Source organism: Caretta caretta, chromosome 2 (genome assembly GCF_965140235.1).
Source record: "Caretta caretta isolate rCarCar2 chromosome 2, rCarCar1.hap1, whole genome shotgun sequence".
Classification (NCBI taxonomy): Eukaryota; Metazoa; Chordata; order Testudines; family Cheloniidae; genus Caretta; species Caretta caretta.
In genome coordinates, this window is record NC_134207.1 from 242,763,731 (window position 1) to 242,780,967 (window position 17,237).

Here is a 17,237-nt window from a genome sequence, read left to right on the forward strand (position 1 = left end):
TCTGATGAGGTTCAACAAGGACAAGTGCAGAGTCCTGCACTTATGACGGAAGACTTCCATGCACTGCAACAAGTTGGGGACCAACTGGCTAAGCAGCAGTTCTGCAGAAAAGGACCTGGGGATTACAGTGGACAAGAAGCTAGATATGAGTCAACAGTGTGCCCTTGTTGCCAAAAAGGTTAATGGCATATTGGGCTGCCATTAGTAGGAGCATTGCCAGTATTTTGAGGGAAGTGATTATTGGTGAGGCCACATCTGGAGTACTGCATCTAGTTGTCGTCGTCGTCCCCCACCACCACTACAGAAAGAATGTGGACAAATTGGAGACATTCCAGTGGAAGGCAACAAAAATTATGAGGGGACTGGGACACATGACTTATGAGGAGAGGCTGAGGGAACTGGGCTTATTTAGTCTGCAGAAAAGAAGAGTGAGGGGGGATTTTATAGCAGCCTTCAACTACCCGAAGGAGGGTTTCAAAGAGGATGGAGCTAGGCTGTTCTCCGTGGTGGCAGTTGACAGGACAAGGAGCAATGATCTCAAGTTGCAGTGAGGGAGGTCTAGGTTGGATATTAGAAAAAACTGTTTCACTAGCAGGGTGGTGAAGCACTGGAACGGGTTACCTAGGGAGGTGGCGGCATCTCCATCCTTAGAGGTTTTTCAGGCCTAACTTGACAAAGCCTTCACTGGGATGATTTGGTTGGGGTTGGTCCTTCTTTGAGCAGGGGGTTGGACTAGTTGACCTCCTGAGGTCTCTTCCAACCCTAACCTTCTATGATTCTAAGTCCTTACTCAGCTAGAACTCTGATTTACACTCAGTTGAAATTTTGCTGTAGAAAAGACTGCAAAATCAGACCCATAATTTGGGAGAATGCAACATAATTATCTAGCTAGAATCTTATATGGCCTCCATCAATGTAGAATCTGAGCACCTCACAGACTAATGAATTTAATGCCCCCAACATCCTGTGTGATTTCAAATATTATCATCCTCATTTCACAGAAACGGAACAGACACAGAAAGACACGGCCCCAGTCTTGCAACGTGCAATGCACTGCACTGCGCCAGTCATCCCAGAGAGAGCTCACTACAGGATCAGGGTTTACGTAACATCTAAAAATGACTCAGGAAGTCTGTGGTGGAGTTAGCAACTGAACCCAGATCTCCTGAGTCCCAGTCCAGTGCCTTCATCCGTGAGACCATTACACATGTGCACAATTCTCCGACTTATTTTTAAGGTGGTTTAAGGTAGTCTATTGCATGACAACTTTGGCTGCAAACAAATATAATCCATGTTTTCCAAAACATGGACCTTGTACATCTAGATGATATACCCTCCATTATAGCCCAACAGCAGCTTCAACAGCCCATATTCTACAGCAGCCCAAAGTTTAAACACAAACCAAAACACCCTCTTTTCAGTGTACTAAAAAACAACAAGAGTTCTTATTTTGACCTAACGTCACATGGAGGCAACTGTTTAAGCCTTACATTTTCTCCTGTTAGGCAAGACATGGCCAGAAATGAATTAAAAGGATAAAGAGCCTTTATATGGCTTTAAAATGGGATTTGTGTAAAATGCAATTTGTTAGCTCACTGGAAATTTCAGCAATAATTTGATCACTTAACACAGCTCTGGTTTTGAATGTTTCATGGACTCCATTTCAACAACGATCTACCTAATGAATCTCTCATTTTCACCAACTACTTTTCACACACAATACACAACAAATTTCTCTGGCTTCCTAATCGCTAATCAAAAAATAGTGCCCTATCTGGTGTCCATAATCACCAATAAAAAGATAATGTTCTGATCTGTTTCGCAACAGCTGAACCACAGATAATACAAAAAATCTGCTTAGAAACATGCAGCTACAATGACATGCAAATATGGAAATTAGTCTAGATAGTGCCACTTGGCTGCATTATATTGACTCACTTTGCATCTCTGCACATCATCGTGCATAAATAAAAGATGAAGATTTAGGCAGAAGGAAAGAGCTGATGGTATATGAGGAAATGGTAGGCCAGGCAAAGAAAGCATGTTCTTAGATTGTGGAATAATTTCAGCAAAGTTACTGTCACAATGTTTTCTTCTTTGAGCGTAACCCAAAGACAGGAAAAAAGCAGTGAATTGAGTAGTAGTACACTATACTTCGGGAGAAAGCAGTACAAGAACCATGAAAGGCTGATGCTTTAATTCAGCATAAATCTTAAACAACCCAAAGCTACTTAAAATCCAATCTACCATCGGGTAAGCAGACCATCTGAACAACGGCCATACACCTCATATCCCACAGCAGGTCAACTCCAGAGATAGAGTCACTATTTCTTATTGTCACACTATCCACCATAATGAAATTGTGAGCCTAATTACTGCATTTACCCTTCCCTTGAAGTCAAACCCTGTCATGCAAATGATATGCTGGAGTTACACCAGCCAGAAACCCCAAGTCTCTAAGCAATTCATTTGGTAGCAGCACTAAAATTATTGTGTGCCTCGAATTACAAGTTATTTTTAATTTTTTCTACACAAAAAAATGTGCCTCTGTCCTAAATCCATGCCAAGAAGTAATCGTTTCACTTACAACTTACCTAACAGACTGTTTTTTTATGTTTATATACATATATACATGCTTTTTGAAACAGAAGAGTAAAAGTAATTTTTGTACTTTGTTTTTCTTATAGTGATTTAGTTTTCATAAATGGTGCCAGTCAAGATCCTGAATAAGTCCTTTTCACTCACACAAGTAAAGCTGGACAGTAGCACCACCTTCCATGTGCCTCAATCTGACTTGAAAAGACCATAATCAAAAGATGGACGGAAGGGTAGACTGTTTTTTTCATATGCACGCATATCCATTAGGAATTCAAGTGAGATCACAGAGAATTTTGCACAATATTATCTGATGGCTCTTTGGAAACCTATTAACCTGAACAGAATTTGTTATGATAATTTACAGGTGAAAAAACTCTACATTCGAATAACGACCCCCTACAGCAATCAGTCCCTAAACCTATACAATTTAAATAAATTATTAATTATACAGATGATAGCACTGTAATTTTACACAAAGGAAATAAATTTAGAAACTGTTTTGTGGACTCAAATTAATCTATCTGGAAAATTCCCACTTTGTGCTGTTAATAATGCAAATACAGCCAATCAAGTTGTGTTGATTTTGTACAATCACATACCAAGCCTAAAGTTCTGCACAGTTCTCCTTATTAGGGCTGCCTAGACTGAAAAGCTGCTTAACTCAGTTGGTGACTGATAGTGTGGAAGTCTGAGTGCCCTACCTTCCAGACTGGTGTCTCTAAGGACTCAAACTATTTTGAAGGTTATTTAAAACAAAGGGGGAAAGAAAAAAAACTTTTGAGATACTGAAAATTTAACTGCAGTCAAGATTAATTCCTCACAGACATAACCAACAATGCACTTTATATTGAAAAACATTAACTATTTCAAACAGTTTCCTAGTACACAGAAAAATATCATCTGAATTGATCACATTTCATACCACCAAATATGCCTCTCTTTTGGGTTTGGATAGGATACCTCCAGTCATAAGTAGATTTCTGTTTCTTCCAGACAAACAATTTTTCTGAACGCTAACCAAAAACTGTTCCGATTGAAAAATGTTTACATATGGATATATAAAAAAAAATACATTTTTCAATAGCAATGTTTCCATTATACAATGTTTTTCCACTAACGAAACCGAATGTCTTCGCAACTTTCGAATGAGTGTCTTATTACACAGAAAGAAGCAGGTTTTTGTGCATCTATTAATATTTTATTATCGAATGGAATACCGTATTAAATTTTAATCTCATGTAGGGATAGTTATACGATGACTAGTTTTACTAAGTAGTATTTAGGATTCATCCAGTCAGATTACTTGAACAGGTAAATATCCTAATGCCCCTTTCTCAGGAGGCTGTACCCTCATAACTGTTCAAAACTGAAGTTGTTTTAAGAAAGAAAGAAAAAAAAAAAAACAACTAAAAACCATCCAAAGCATGATCATTTAATCTGCTTGCATCAAGGAGCAGAAGTTACATACTAGTTTTCTATTACACATCAATAAAAGATTTAAAAATATAAATCAACTTTTCATAAATGACATTAGGAATAGGCTAACAAGAGTTTATATCTTATCAGCATTTTGTGATAATCTAAAGTAACTGCAAATGAATTCAATAATTTAGAGTTGTAAAAAAAAAAATGTACCCTCTTGAGAAATATAGCTCCATAAAAAGTCTCCAACATTGCTAACTTTCTCATCATCATGGTAATGCAGTTTAATGTGAATGTCAAATTGATTTGCTGTCTAAATTAGACTGAATCCTACAGTTTCTATTTTTATGTTAAAAACACTAACTTAGAAGTTGTGGTTTCAAAGAGAAAATAACCTAAGTACACAATTAACATTCTAAAGTATATTTCCCCCCCCCATATATTCAGGGTCGTTTTTAACATTTCAAATCACTCCAGAGAGAGTCCACTACCACCAATCTTTTCCATTTTATTAAGGTATAAAAGAAACCAGGGGATAAGAGGGATAGTGAAAAAGATAAAGTAAGACTGTCCTAACAAGCCACATTTAATGGGTAAGGAACCGTCACAAGGACATGTCTTTTTTTATTCCACTTTTAGCAGCTGTTGTCTATAAGGATCTTTATGTGCATTTATAGCATACAACAATTTTTCCATGTAGACACTGGAACTGAAGCAAATATTCTCCCCATTACTCCTGGAGTTTATGTTATTTTACTAAAGCAGCTGCCCCCTGCATAACATTTAATGTATTTACAATTAAGGTTCCAAAAGACTGTACAGTCCTTAATTGTTTTATATTCTGTACTAGAATTGTTAAATACTCTGTAGCAGAGTTTTGCAAGATAATGGACTTTACAAAAACCTGTTTAATGTTTTATATGTATGGCTGCTTAGTTAAAATTAGACCCTTAATAAACTGAATATATGCAATTTTAGAGTAACAATTAGATACTACAGGAGCAGGGGACAATTAAGAAAAATGCAACGCTGCCATTTTAAAGATTACTTCTATGTGTAGCATTAATGCCACTGAGGATGACTGACCAACTCCGCTGTCCTTTGTGCATTTGAATATCTCCTCCTTGAAAAAGAACATACAGATGTTATGATCTCAATTCTGCAAGGTGCTCAGTATTCTGGCCCCAGTTCAATAAAATACTTCAGCACTTAGCTTTAAGCACATGAGTAATCTCAGGCTTCAATGGTAATTTAAGTGCATGCTTAACTTTAAACATGGGTTGTTTAAAAAGTCTTAAGCACATGGCGTCTAAAGTTAAATATGTACTTATGTGCTTGCCTGGCTAGAGCGCCAATAATGCTCAGCTCCTTGCAATACTGAGCTCTGTATCAGGTTTGACAAACATAAAACAATTAAAATATTTGCTATATGTGAAAGAAGTTAACAACCCAAAACTGAAACAGAATTAGAAAAGTCATTGGTGTTCAAAGGGGGTGTAAAAATATCAGAAGATACGTAATCAAAACCTAGTGACTAATGACTGCAGTTCTTGAAAACTATCAAAAGGGAAGGTCAAGCTGGAATGATTAATTCAAGGATAAACTAGTACAGTGCAACCTACATACAACATACGTTTATGTTTCATCCTTCACATCAACATCTCAAGGCTCTTTAAAAAATAAAATGTAAGTGATATATGCAGTGAGTAGAAAGTGAGGATAGAAATGACAGCTTTATTAAATCAGAGGAAACATACTAGGCAAACCTACAGAAATGGTGTAAGTCAATTATCTAAAAGGGATCTTATCCACTTAAGCAGAAAGAGAATACTGTTGTAATAATGGCACTGCTTATTTCAATGGCAGTGAGAGTTTTTTCCCCCATTAGTCATGCACATAAAAACACCTACGTACAGTTTCAGTAAGAAGAGTCCCACACTGGAAGCCTGCAAGCCAAATTAGAGTCAAAAAATGAAATCACTAAGTAACCAGATATTAGGTTCCTCCCTTAGGAAGGAGAGGAGTAAAGAGTACATGTCTCAAGTAAGTTTAACAGAAAACCAGTGTTGACGATAATAGTCGTCCTACCTGAGGCCTTTAAGCAAAGCGGTAGTAGGAAGTGCTTTAGGATAAAATGGTAATGTTACGTGGTCTCCACTTGTCATGATCTCTTAGCTGGGCACTATTTTTATAGAGGAGATTTCTAAAAACTAGACACTGTATGTTGTTACTTTATAGAACTTGAGTAACCTTAACATTTCAGACACTGAGGAGTCCATACCTCATGATTCCCTGTTTTTTAAACCCTTAGTACAGCTGTTAAAATAACCCAGTCAATTAAACTCAGTCTCAAGCAAAATATTAAGGACAGTATCTATTTCTACATTTGAGTAATTTTCAAGAAGGTTTTCAGATTGCCTGTTGCTACTGACAAAGGCAATTCTGTGTCATGTGGTGAAAGGAGCAGGGCCCTGAGAATCATACCTCTAGACTGAAGGCTCAGTCACAGTCCTCAGTTGCTCCAGTGCAGTGGAATTACATTTTCAGTAAGAATTGCTAGAAGCACAGCTTGGCAGTGAAATGCCAATATTTAGCACATTACATAAAACTTCCCCAGCTTATTAATGTCAGTGTTGCCTATTTTATCCAATCTGACTATATTACTTAAGACAGTATTAAAGTGAAACATAGCCTAGCTGACTACAAACAAAACAAATATGCGTTACATGCCTGAAATTCTCAAAAATAGGTGCCAAAAGTCTGAATGTACATAAGCAGACTAATATTTTCACAAGCGCTGAGTACCCAGCAGCTCCCAATAAAATCAATGACTTCTGAAAATGAAATCAGGGGTGCTCAGTGCCCAAAATTAGGCTACTTACTTAGGTGCCTAAACATGGAGTTAAGATACTAAATTTAAGACACATTCTGGAAAATCTTGTATATGTTTTTTAGGGATTTCCTCTCTTTTCTCATCCTCACTTTCATATTCCAACTTTATTTAAATTGCATAATGAAAGCATCTTAATTTAAATCAAATATTTTATATTACATTTCCAGCTCAATTTCACTTATGTACTTAGCATGTTTGTGAAAGCGCCAATATTAGAAAACTCAGGAAAATTACTTTCACGTTGTTTGACTCTCACCTTCTCCATCCTTTCTCTTCTTTCTCCTACCTCATCTTCAGTGTTCACGCTAGAAATATGAAACACGGTGTGTTCATGGGCAATGAACCCTGAGCATGTTTAATAACAGTCTGTACTCACTCTATCTTTGTCGTCAGCTACGTCACAAAGAGTGTCATCAAGGTCTAGGATTCCTCCATCCCCATGCTCCAGACGATGTACTTGTATCCAATAGTTTGGATCCTGTATGCAAAGAAAAAAGATCCATCAGATATTTCAAGTATATATTGGTAAAAAGATATTTCCCTAACAGTCAATTTGCCCAGTCCTATACTTACTGAAGTTAATGGTGAAGTTTCCATTCAGATTCAAGTCCTGTACATAAAACCTTTCACCCTCTAACACAAGTGAATTATGTGAAGTGAAAGATTCTTCTTTCTGATAGCATCAGTATTTCTATGGTCTCAATTACTGTAGTATCTGAGCACCTTACACCACCAGTGTGGGAAGAGGCATGATAGTACTTCCCTGTCTTAGGGTGGTTTTTTTAGGTGACAGAAAATTTTCAAAAATGTCTCCTCAGACTGAAATAGTCAAAGCACTTCGGACAACAGGTCCCTATAAACAGAAACTCTCTCTATACACCAGTACAAGGTTAATCAAAAAACATTTCAGAAACATCACATCAATCTCCAACAATGCTCTTTCACATATTATTGCAATACAAGACATGTATGTCTCAGATATTGTATACATTCTGTATTTGGAAGGAAGGATACCATAATTTACCAACAAATGGGGATATAGGATTCTACAACTTCCCCCACCCTTGTACCATACAAGCACAATCAGTAGAATGGGACTGCATCAATAGAGGTACATGCCCATTTCCCTACAGATATCTACTGTATTGAGCCTGGGTTACTACATTTGTTATTTCCAAGAGAGATCATTTTTATAGTGAAAAGTCCTATTATGGCCACAGAAGGCTGGACATGACATAATATGTATCTCTTCTTTGCATCTTAGCTAGCCCACCCATGCCACAATGACAACACTCTGAGGTGTTGTTCAATGTCTAACATTAGGACAAATTCAATAAATTTCATATGGTGGCCAGAGTTTTCAAAACTGAGTAATGAGTTTGGGTGCCACAATTTTGGGGGGCCCAATCTATTGCACCTTAAAGAGGCCTGATTTTCAGAAAGTACTGACCACCCATCTTTTAAACATGAAACACTTAAAAGGGGTCTGAAGATGGGCCACCGAAAGCTTGAAAATCGTGGCCTGCATGCCTTATAATAGGAATGGACTAAATATTTTATGAACACATCTCGAAATTCCTCTGGTTCACCCACCACTTAAATGAAGGAAACAAAGCATATGTTTTCACCAAAACCTCTCAAAAAGTTTTAATAGCTCTGGGTTTCCCAGTCATAACGTCTGCTCTGCATCTGGCTTAATCAGATTGTAAGGTCTTTGAGGTTGGGGCTGTCTCTTGGTTGTATCTTGGCCACGCCAAGGGCACTGTTGGTGCTGAACAAAGGAACAAACAACGATAACATTCCTAGGCAGTGGGTCACAAATCTGTTGTGCATGGATCTGACATCAAGAGCATGTATTACACAGTTTCTGACTGACTGAGATCAGGGATACTGTGGAATTTTTTAAACAAAGGCTGATTTTCAAGTTAATTGCTGGAGCATCTGGCGTTTCAAAAGGACTTATCCTCAGTCACATTATCTCAATTTCCCATTTGGATTTCTGAATAATTAAAATTATGAATTACCATTAACTCTCACTTTAACTTTTAATATCTTGTAGGCAACGTAAACTACTGGAGTTCAAGTTACCAGTTTTTCAAACTCAAAGCTACATGCTACCAACAGGGAGAAAGGTACAAAGCAAAAATCACTGATGTGTGGGAGGTAGAGCTCTTGGAAGAAGGGCTTTCTTCTCATTTTTGTAGGTGAAGGACTGGAGTTGGGGAAACAGGAATGCCATCCCCACCAGTATATCCCCTGTTTTAACATGGTGTGGTGCCAAAATATTTGAGGGGAGTTTTTTCTTACATAGTAGAAAAAAATGCTATGAAGCAAATGCTTTTACTGGAAAACAGCCCCCACCCTCCCGGTTACACCTCCACTTCTCTTTTCCTTTGCTACTACGTATTGATTTCCATCTTTCTTTGTCCTCTAGGTCTCCATTGCCCTACCCCACTTTCCCTTTCTTTGTCTACACCTCCTGTCCCTTCCTTTGCCACCCCAAAAGCCTATAAAGAACTTTATTAGTAACACAATCTAGGCTGCCCTCATGCCTAGTAGTATTTTACACCCATGGCAACCCTGTTTACAGCAGCACAAACACAACGTGCATCGGCTTTGGTTTCATACCGCTGCTGCCACTGCCATAGGGAAAGGGGTACTTTGAACAGATAAAACCTAAATTTAAAAGATCTATACTTCCTTGGCTCTCTAACTATGTTAGTTTTGCCTTCCATGCAGCATCTGTCATGTGAATGCCTAAGAATCCGATGAAGTGAGCTGTAGCTCACAAAAGCTTATGCTCAAATAAATTGGTTAGTCTCTAAGGTGCCACAAGTCCTCCTTTTCTTTTTAAGAATCTTAGGACTTAGGATGGAAAGGGAGGTCATAGCCCTCAATTCCCATAAATTCATTGCTATTGTTAAACCTTGGGAGAAACTACATGGAAAGCAGAGCAATCATACGTAATGAAAGTCAGAGGGAAAAGTAATGTTTCTTTCTCCTGTTGATTTTTGTTTTAAGTGACTGGTTTAGTCAAATGACACCCCTGTGAAACTGCCCTGTTCATTTTAGGCATCTTCTCATACACACATTGGCTTTAGTATCACTGGAAATCAATGGAAAACCAGTTCTGAGTTTATATGCTTTAATGATTTGGGAGGGATTAAGTTGCCTAGAGATTTTTACTCTTCTCATTTATGCAAGGAGTCTCAAACAAGCGGCCCGCAGGGTTCTTCCCTGCCGCCCGCCAAGCTCCCCATGCACTCAAAAAAAAAAAAAAAAAAACCCACTCCACAAGGGGCGTAGCTCCCAGTGCTGGTGCACTGTCTACACTGGCACTTTACAGCACTGAAACTTGCGGCACTAGGGGCTGTTTTTTCACACCCCCTGAGCGAGAAAGTTGCAGCGCTGTAAATTGCCAGTTTAAACAAGCCCTAATTTACCTAACACACAGTTTCCCCTTATTGTAATTGCCCTAGTGACATCATCATTTATACGAAAAGTTTTCTACAAGTACTAGCTCAAGATACTACATGGCTACGGTGAGGTACAGGGCTTAAGACAATACTGGCATCATTTTTATAGCTGTTTAATTAGAAAATATCAGCAGTTTCAGATAACATCATAAACGTACCAGAAACACAATTTTTACACTTGCAAAAATGAACTTAACACTTTCTGTTTAGAGAAACATTACAAAAGGCAGCATTCTCTCCTCCCTAGCTCAACCCCCCCTTTGGCAAGGCAATACCAAGTTATGGGGCTGTTTCCATATACAACCTACATTTTAGCTACTGAGTAGACCCAAATCAGGAAAGCTTTTAATATCAGCCAAGTGCACCAAGATTTAGCTAAAACTGTGTACACATATAAAACTTAATGGACAGATTTTAGACAAGGTGTGTGTGTGTGTGTGTGTGTGTGTGTGTGTGTGTGTGTGTGTGTGTGTGTGTGTGTGTGTGTGTGTGTGTGTGAGAGAGAGAGTTTCTATGTGACCTACTTTGCCTTTTGTTTGTGAAAGGAGACGAAAACACTTCATTCCTATGTAATTCGTCTATATATCGAAAATTCTACAGTAAACAGGAGAGCTCAAGTTTGTTTTAAATTCTTCTCTGAAATTACTTTACGAAAAAACATTCCAAGTTGCTATTGGACCTTCTGGGGCATATACACCCGGAAGTGATTATACCAAAGAGGGTAATCATGTATGCTTTTGTTTAATTTGAGCATTTAATGTTTCACTGTTTATAAAAAGATAAGGCAAAGCTATCAGTTTATACACATTGTCCCAACGGTCCTCATGGAAAGCTCTAGAACATAGTCCAAAGAAAACATGCCATTGTAAACTCAACTTTCAAACCAGTGAATAGTAGGGAAGACTTAGTTTTTCATCTCACACCCCATTATGTAAAGCACCTCTACCTCCGGTATCTGAAACAAACACTGTCAAATGATCAAATACATACAGCTGGGTTTTTAAGACTTGACAGAATTGACAGACTACAATAAGGTTTACACTTCAAAACAAGTCACTTATTACAGTGACTCATTACCCCAGCTCAAAGACTAAACTAGGATTTGAGATATAAGCCCAACTTTATCACCATCTGGAAATGAGAAAGAACTAGTTTACAGGGAACAAGAACCAACCTGCCTCTTCAACCCCATCATCTGAACCCTAACTGTTCTAGGCTAAATAGCTTAACCTCCCTAGCCTCTGTTTCTTGTCTGTAATATGGGGCTATTATAGATAGGGTACAGATACAAGGGTGGCTAAATCCACAAGGACAGTCAGCATTAAGCCGAACTCTGGTATTTCTGGATCTTTATCCTGTTTTCAGACAGTGTGCACGCCAAAGTTCCACTCCATTCAATGTTAATAAAAGGGCAACGTAGCAAACACACAAAATTACAGGATCAATAATGGAAGGACAACTTCAGAAACACAATTGCTGCCCTTATGCTACATCATATGCCCAATCTACAGTAAAAACATAGTTTAGATACAGGCTGCATTCTTCCACCAATTAGCAAGTATTTCGTTTTTTAAAAGGTGCTTTTCTCTTCTGTGAGAAATGTCAAAGAAAAAACTTAATTTCATGCACCACATATATTTTACAGTTTACTCCACAAAACCTGAGCTGCATCTGTTGTGGCTCTTCCGGTTTGACAAGCCACTAACACAAAATAGTAGGTCAGCAAGACTAGACAAGAAATACCTAAAACGAGTTTGGCAAGAGCCTACACAGACAAGACCTGCTAAGTAAATATGAAACAACAAACTTTTTCATTTAAGTTTCCTCTATACCATGTTGAGAGTGTCATTTCTCGAGTCCCCTTTGCTCCCTGCGATTACTCCACATTTTACAGTGTTTATCTACATGCCTTTTGAGCAATGGAAAAGACTTTAGTTTCTAGAAATAGATACAGCCAAATGAAAACACAAGATTCTACCACCACTGAACTTTGTGAGTAACTGAAATCCAGACCCAGAACTGAGTCCAAACTTTGGCAATGGTTTCTAACTATACTATACAGCAGAACAAACAAACAACTTGTCCAAAAACCTCAGCTTTGGAAATATTCAAAACTAGGCTATACATTATGTGGCTTGAGCCCATCCATAGTATTTACTACCTTCAAAAGACACCAGACAAGTGGTTCTCAAACTGTGGGTCATGATCCCATTTTAATGGGGCCACCGGGGTTGGCATTAGACTTGCTGGGGTTTGGGGCTAAAGCCAAAGTCTGAGCCCCACTGCCCAGGGCTGAAGCCCTCAAGCTTTGGTGCCCCTCAGGGGAGCAGTGCTTGGGCTTTCCCCCCCCCGGCCAGGATGGTGCGGCTTGAGCTTTGGTCCCCCTTCCCGGGGTCGTGTAGTAATTTTGTTTGTCAGACGGGGGTCGCAGTGCAATGAAGTTTGAGAAACCCTGCACTAGACTAAACTCTAAATTCTGCAATAAAATTTCTCAGGGTGCCCTATTCTGAACTTATACAGACATCTGATGTGTGTCTATCAGGCTGTGTCACAATTTTTGCTGTGTATAAAAAAATACATCCATAAAAGATTATGATTCAAAGCTGTCCTGCTGCAAGACGAAGACCAAATACTCCCTTTTAAAAAAGATTGAAAAACAGCGAAGATGCAAATACATGGAATCTTAAGTCGAAATGCCACTTTTTAAAATGGACAAATGCCAAGAACTAAATATATTTTAAAATGGTATAGAGAAAATTGTTTAAGAAATTCTCAGGAAAATATTTTTATAGCAATATCTACTTAGAGTCCATTACAATTTTACACAGATGGCTACTCAGGACAATAACATTTTGGTGACAGTTTGAATTTCACTTTTTGAAGTAGAATTAAGCTTTTAAAATTCCTACTTAGCTACTCAGAACTAGGATTTTTAGAATTTTGGCAATTATATTCACTTACTTGTTGATGCTAACCTCAGAGTTCAACGAACTTTTTAAGTTTTCAGCACAATAGCTATCAAGTTGCATTTTATTACAGCAAGAGGTTAAATTACACTGCTCTAGAACAATTTAGTTCTTTTGGGAAGGGTAAATCAGTAAGGCACAATTATTTTGTAAAAGCTATGTGTATGGTTTTAGCATAGTTCGAACAATGTGCAGAACTGGCCAGTTCACTTCATTCAATTCAAGGGCATAGGTAATGCTAAACTTGAAATTCACTGCAATAATACATTCATGTAATCATTGCATCACACTCCTCAAGTCTAAGCAAGTCAGTCCTCCTATTTCCTGGGTACACCACCCACTTACATATTCTACCTGGCTGTGCTCTGAAAATTACTTAAATTTGACATTTGTAAACACTTCACTTTCCACCCCAGAGTTTTCTGTAATTAAAGAAGATACATATTCTGTTAAGTGAACATTCACCTAGAAAGTGAACCCAAGAACAGATTGTCCAACAAACCTAGTAAGTGGTTTACATTTTGTTTATTCCACAGCGATTACATAGAAAAATAAGACATACTCAGGATAAACTGAGAAAGCCATCACTGTAAGTAACCTTTTACTATTTTATGATTGTACTCTCCCAGATAATGGAAAGAAGAACCATATGCAGAGGATAGAATATATAGGGGAAAGCAATGGAAATTATGTCTGTTAATGGCATAAAAGGTGATTTCCTACTCCTTTAGATCTAAATATTTTATGTACTCTGTTTTCATAAGTCTATCCTTTCCAAAAGAGTACAAAGGAGATTCTAAATCATGAAGGAAAGTTACTGTAAAACTGTTTGTTTTCTGTCATATTTTAATTCAACCTATTCAAGAGGAAGCCAATTGCAGCTTCTCAGTTCACAAATTGATACCTGTGTTGGGACAACAGAAATAAGTTTCCTAAGCCCTGATCTACACTGGTGGCTGGGGGGGGGGGGGGGGGTGTTGATCTGGTGAGTAGTGAAGACCTCCCTGTTTAGAGCATTTTATTTTGTGACATTCACAACACGCACAAGTTTTAAAAAACAATCTAATCTCAGTCTTCCCTTTATTAATCTACTTATTAGTTTTTCATATGATGCTCATTGCTGCAGTATCTGGTCATGACATCAACATACTGTTCCTTCCAATACATCCAGAGGTATATGCCATAGTATATTCGTGTAACTAAAACAAAATGATGCCTGGTTGTTAAAACGTCTGAAGTGGCCAGCAGAGAGCACCATTTGCATTACTGCTCACTCACTGCTAAGAGAGATTCCAAGGAACCCATGCCTACTGACTCCTCCATCTCAGAGCTGGCAGCAGCCCTATCAGCAGCCACTACAATTGTTAGCTTATTTATCTGGAAACAAACTAAACTAGATCCTTTTAAGATGCAGGTACATTGACTCCATGCTTTCAGATCAACACCAACTGGGAACAAACTTTCAAATGTAACCTTTAATGTGGGTGACTGGTTTTCCAAGGCAAGAAGCATCTATTTATCAAACTGAAATCAATGGCAGCTCCTCAAAATTTCTAAAAAGCAGATTGAAAATTTCTAAAATTGGAGGCACCCAAAATTAGATGTCATTTATTCAAATAAAGCCATTAGAGTTTGTGTGTGTTGTCAAGACCACCCTTAAAGAAGTGTGACATTTTTAATATTAAATGTCCTTACATCAAGTAATTCTTGTCTGAAATTATTGGGGGGTTTCTTATATACAACTTCAAAAAGAGTTAGCATGTTTTAGAGGTTTCCAATTTCCAATTCTATTAATGATTGCTTTACCTTTACAATACTTCAAATAGTAAATGCAAGCACATTTTTCTTGTATGTGTTTAAAATTGTCTGGAACGTAAGAGTACATTACATACGGTGCTGTTATCTGCACTCTTCCTGAATATTTTCACAATAGATAAAGCTTTTATGGCAAAAGCGTACATACATTAAAAACACAAAATAATCAGCCTGGGGTGTGTACCAGAACTCTCTGTTCAACAACATAGCACAAAACAAACCACAAACATTGGAGAACGGTAACAGGCTGAAATGAAAATGGTTAATTTACAAAATGGATTACATCTGAAAATTTGCCAATACATTTATTCATTTCCATGTCTACCTCTGTTCTACGGCAGGGAACTTTCAGAAAAAACTTTCAGGTGCCAAAGAAAAGCAGCAAACAGCTTTTAATATAAGATGGATTCTAAATATGTTCCACAGCCCAATAACCTAGCAAGCACAAATATTATCGTTCAAATCACATTTAATTCACTTCATATCTCTTCTGGAATTCCACTGTGCAACAAATATTTCAGCTGCAGGAAGAAAAAGTTTTAAAGGCAAAGAAATTGTACGGTATCCTGTGTAAGCATGCAGAAATAGCTATTTCAATATAAGCACGCTCAACTGCTCTCTGAAGACCTAAATCTACAAGATAGGGAACTTTAATGGGAGTTCAAGGTGCTCCCGCACATCATAGAATAGCCATTCTCACATGGTGGTGTGAGGAGACCTGATACATGAGCTGGCAGCTGTGACCTCTCTAAAATCCCTGGGCCACCAGGACCCTGTGAGTGTCCTGCTCCAGGGCAGGAAAGTCCAGCTCGCTGACTTCCCCTTTTCCTACTACTGATTCTACCCCTCCCTCTGACCTCCCAATCCTAGAACTGCTCCTTACTCCATCTCTCTCCGGTCTCATTCAGCATTTGGCTCCAAAACAAGGGAAGTGGGGAGCTTCAAGGACCTATGGAGCAAATCCTCTCAACCGTTGGAGCTGAGCACTGCACAAACACAGGGGAAAGCGAAGAGGTGGGAGAGACCCTTTCACTCCAATGGCATCAGCCAAATCTCACCCCCTTCATCTTTTACAATCTGCAACCCACAAAATGGTAGAAAAATTTTCCTTTGGATTTGGGGATATGGTGGATTGTGGGATAAATTTCTGGGCATTTTTGTAGATTGTGGATGAAAAAAGTTGAGTTCCATGGCTTTAGAAGAAACTCCTAAAGAAACTCTGGCACCTTGCCAGATCAGCAACTTTTATTTTTACACTGATAGGTGTACTTTTTTTTTTTTTTTTTTTGAATACACCAGAGGCTACATAACTTTTCCCACTACCACCAGTGAATAGCAGAAATTTCTAATACTAAGCTCCGCTCAGTGGAGCATTTTCTTTTCTTTCTCGACAAAGAATCTGACCCCTTTTCCTACTTCACTGTGATGACTTCATATAATGAAAGGCCATCAAAGTTGAAATTCGGATATCTGGGCTATGTCACATTTCTAAAAACCAACACAGAAGGGGAAGAGGGTATTTATGGAACAGAAAGCAAAGGTAATTTTCCCTCCATATCCACTTTCAATAGTAACAATAAATTTCTTTTTAATTTCTCACTTTACACTGACAGTTTCAATGCTCATTACAAAATTAGTGCTTATTCATTTTCTCATGTTAAACAACATAAATTGATCATTAGCCCATTTCAGAACTAGATCTGTGCCTAAAAACCTAACATAATCCACTGAATTGAATGGGCTGTCATGGTCAATTAACTGGCTATTCCTGGATCTCATTTTAATAGCAAGGAGTCCTAATTTAAAATGCTAAGTTTACTTTGGCTGGTAAAGGGCATTAAGGCATGATGTCTAACTTTTACAGACTATCAAATATATAATATTTGATATATATATATATATAATATAAATATATAAACCTACTCGCTCTTGTGTAGAAGACAGAGTCCACACAATTAATGATTTCTTAAACTTCTTCTCTTGTTCACTTGGGATCAACACCGGAATACATTCTTATTTCCCACCCAACAGCATTAACTAAAAGTACAGACCATCCCTCATGCAAAA

The 17,237-nt window shown here is 38.0% G+C and overlaps 1 protein-coding gene across 10 annotated transcripts in view; it reads right to left on the minus strand.

Annotated features, from left to right (window-relative positions):
* Window positions 1-17,237, minus strand: part of PARD3 (par-3 family cell polarity regulator) — a 666,051-nt gene that overhangs the window by 583,619 nt on the left and 65,195 nt on the right. For all 10 annotated transcript variants that reach the window (XM_048837722.2, XM_048837719.2, XM_048837721.2 and 7 more), the window contains exon 2: window positions 7,290-7,391. In XM_048837722.2, coding sequence (XP_048693679.1) covers window positions 7,290-7,391 — 102 coding nt within the window. The remainder of the gene's footprint in view (window positions 1-7,289; window positions 7,392-17,237) is intronic.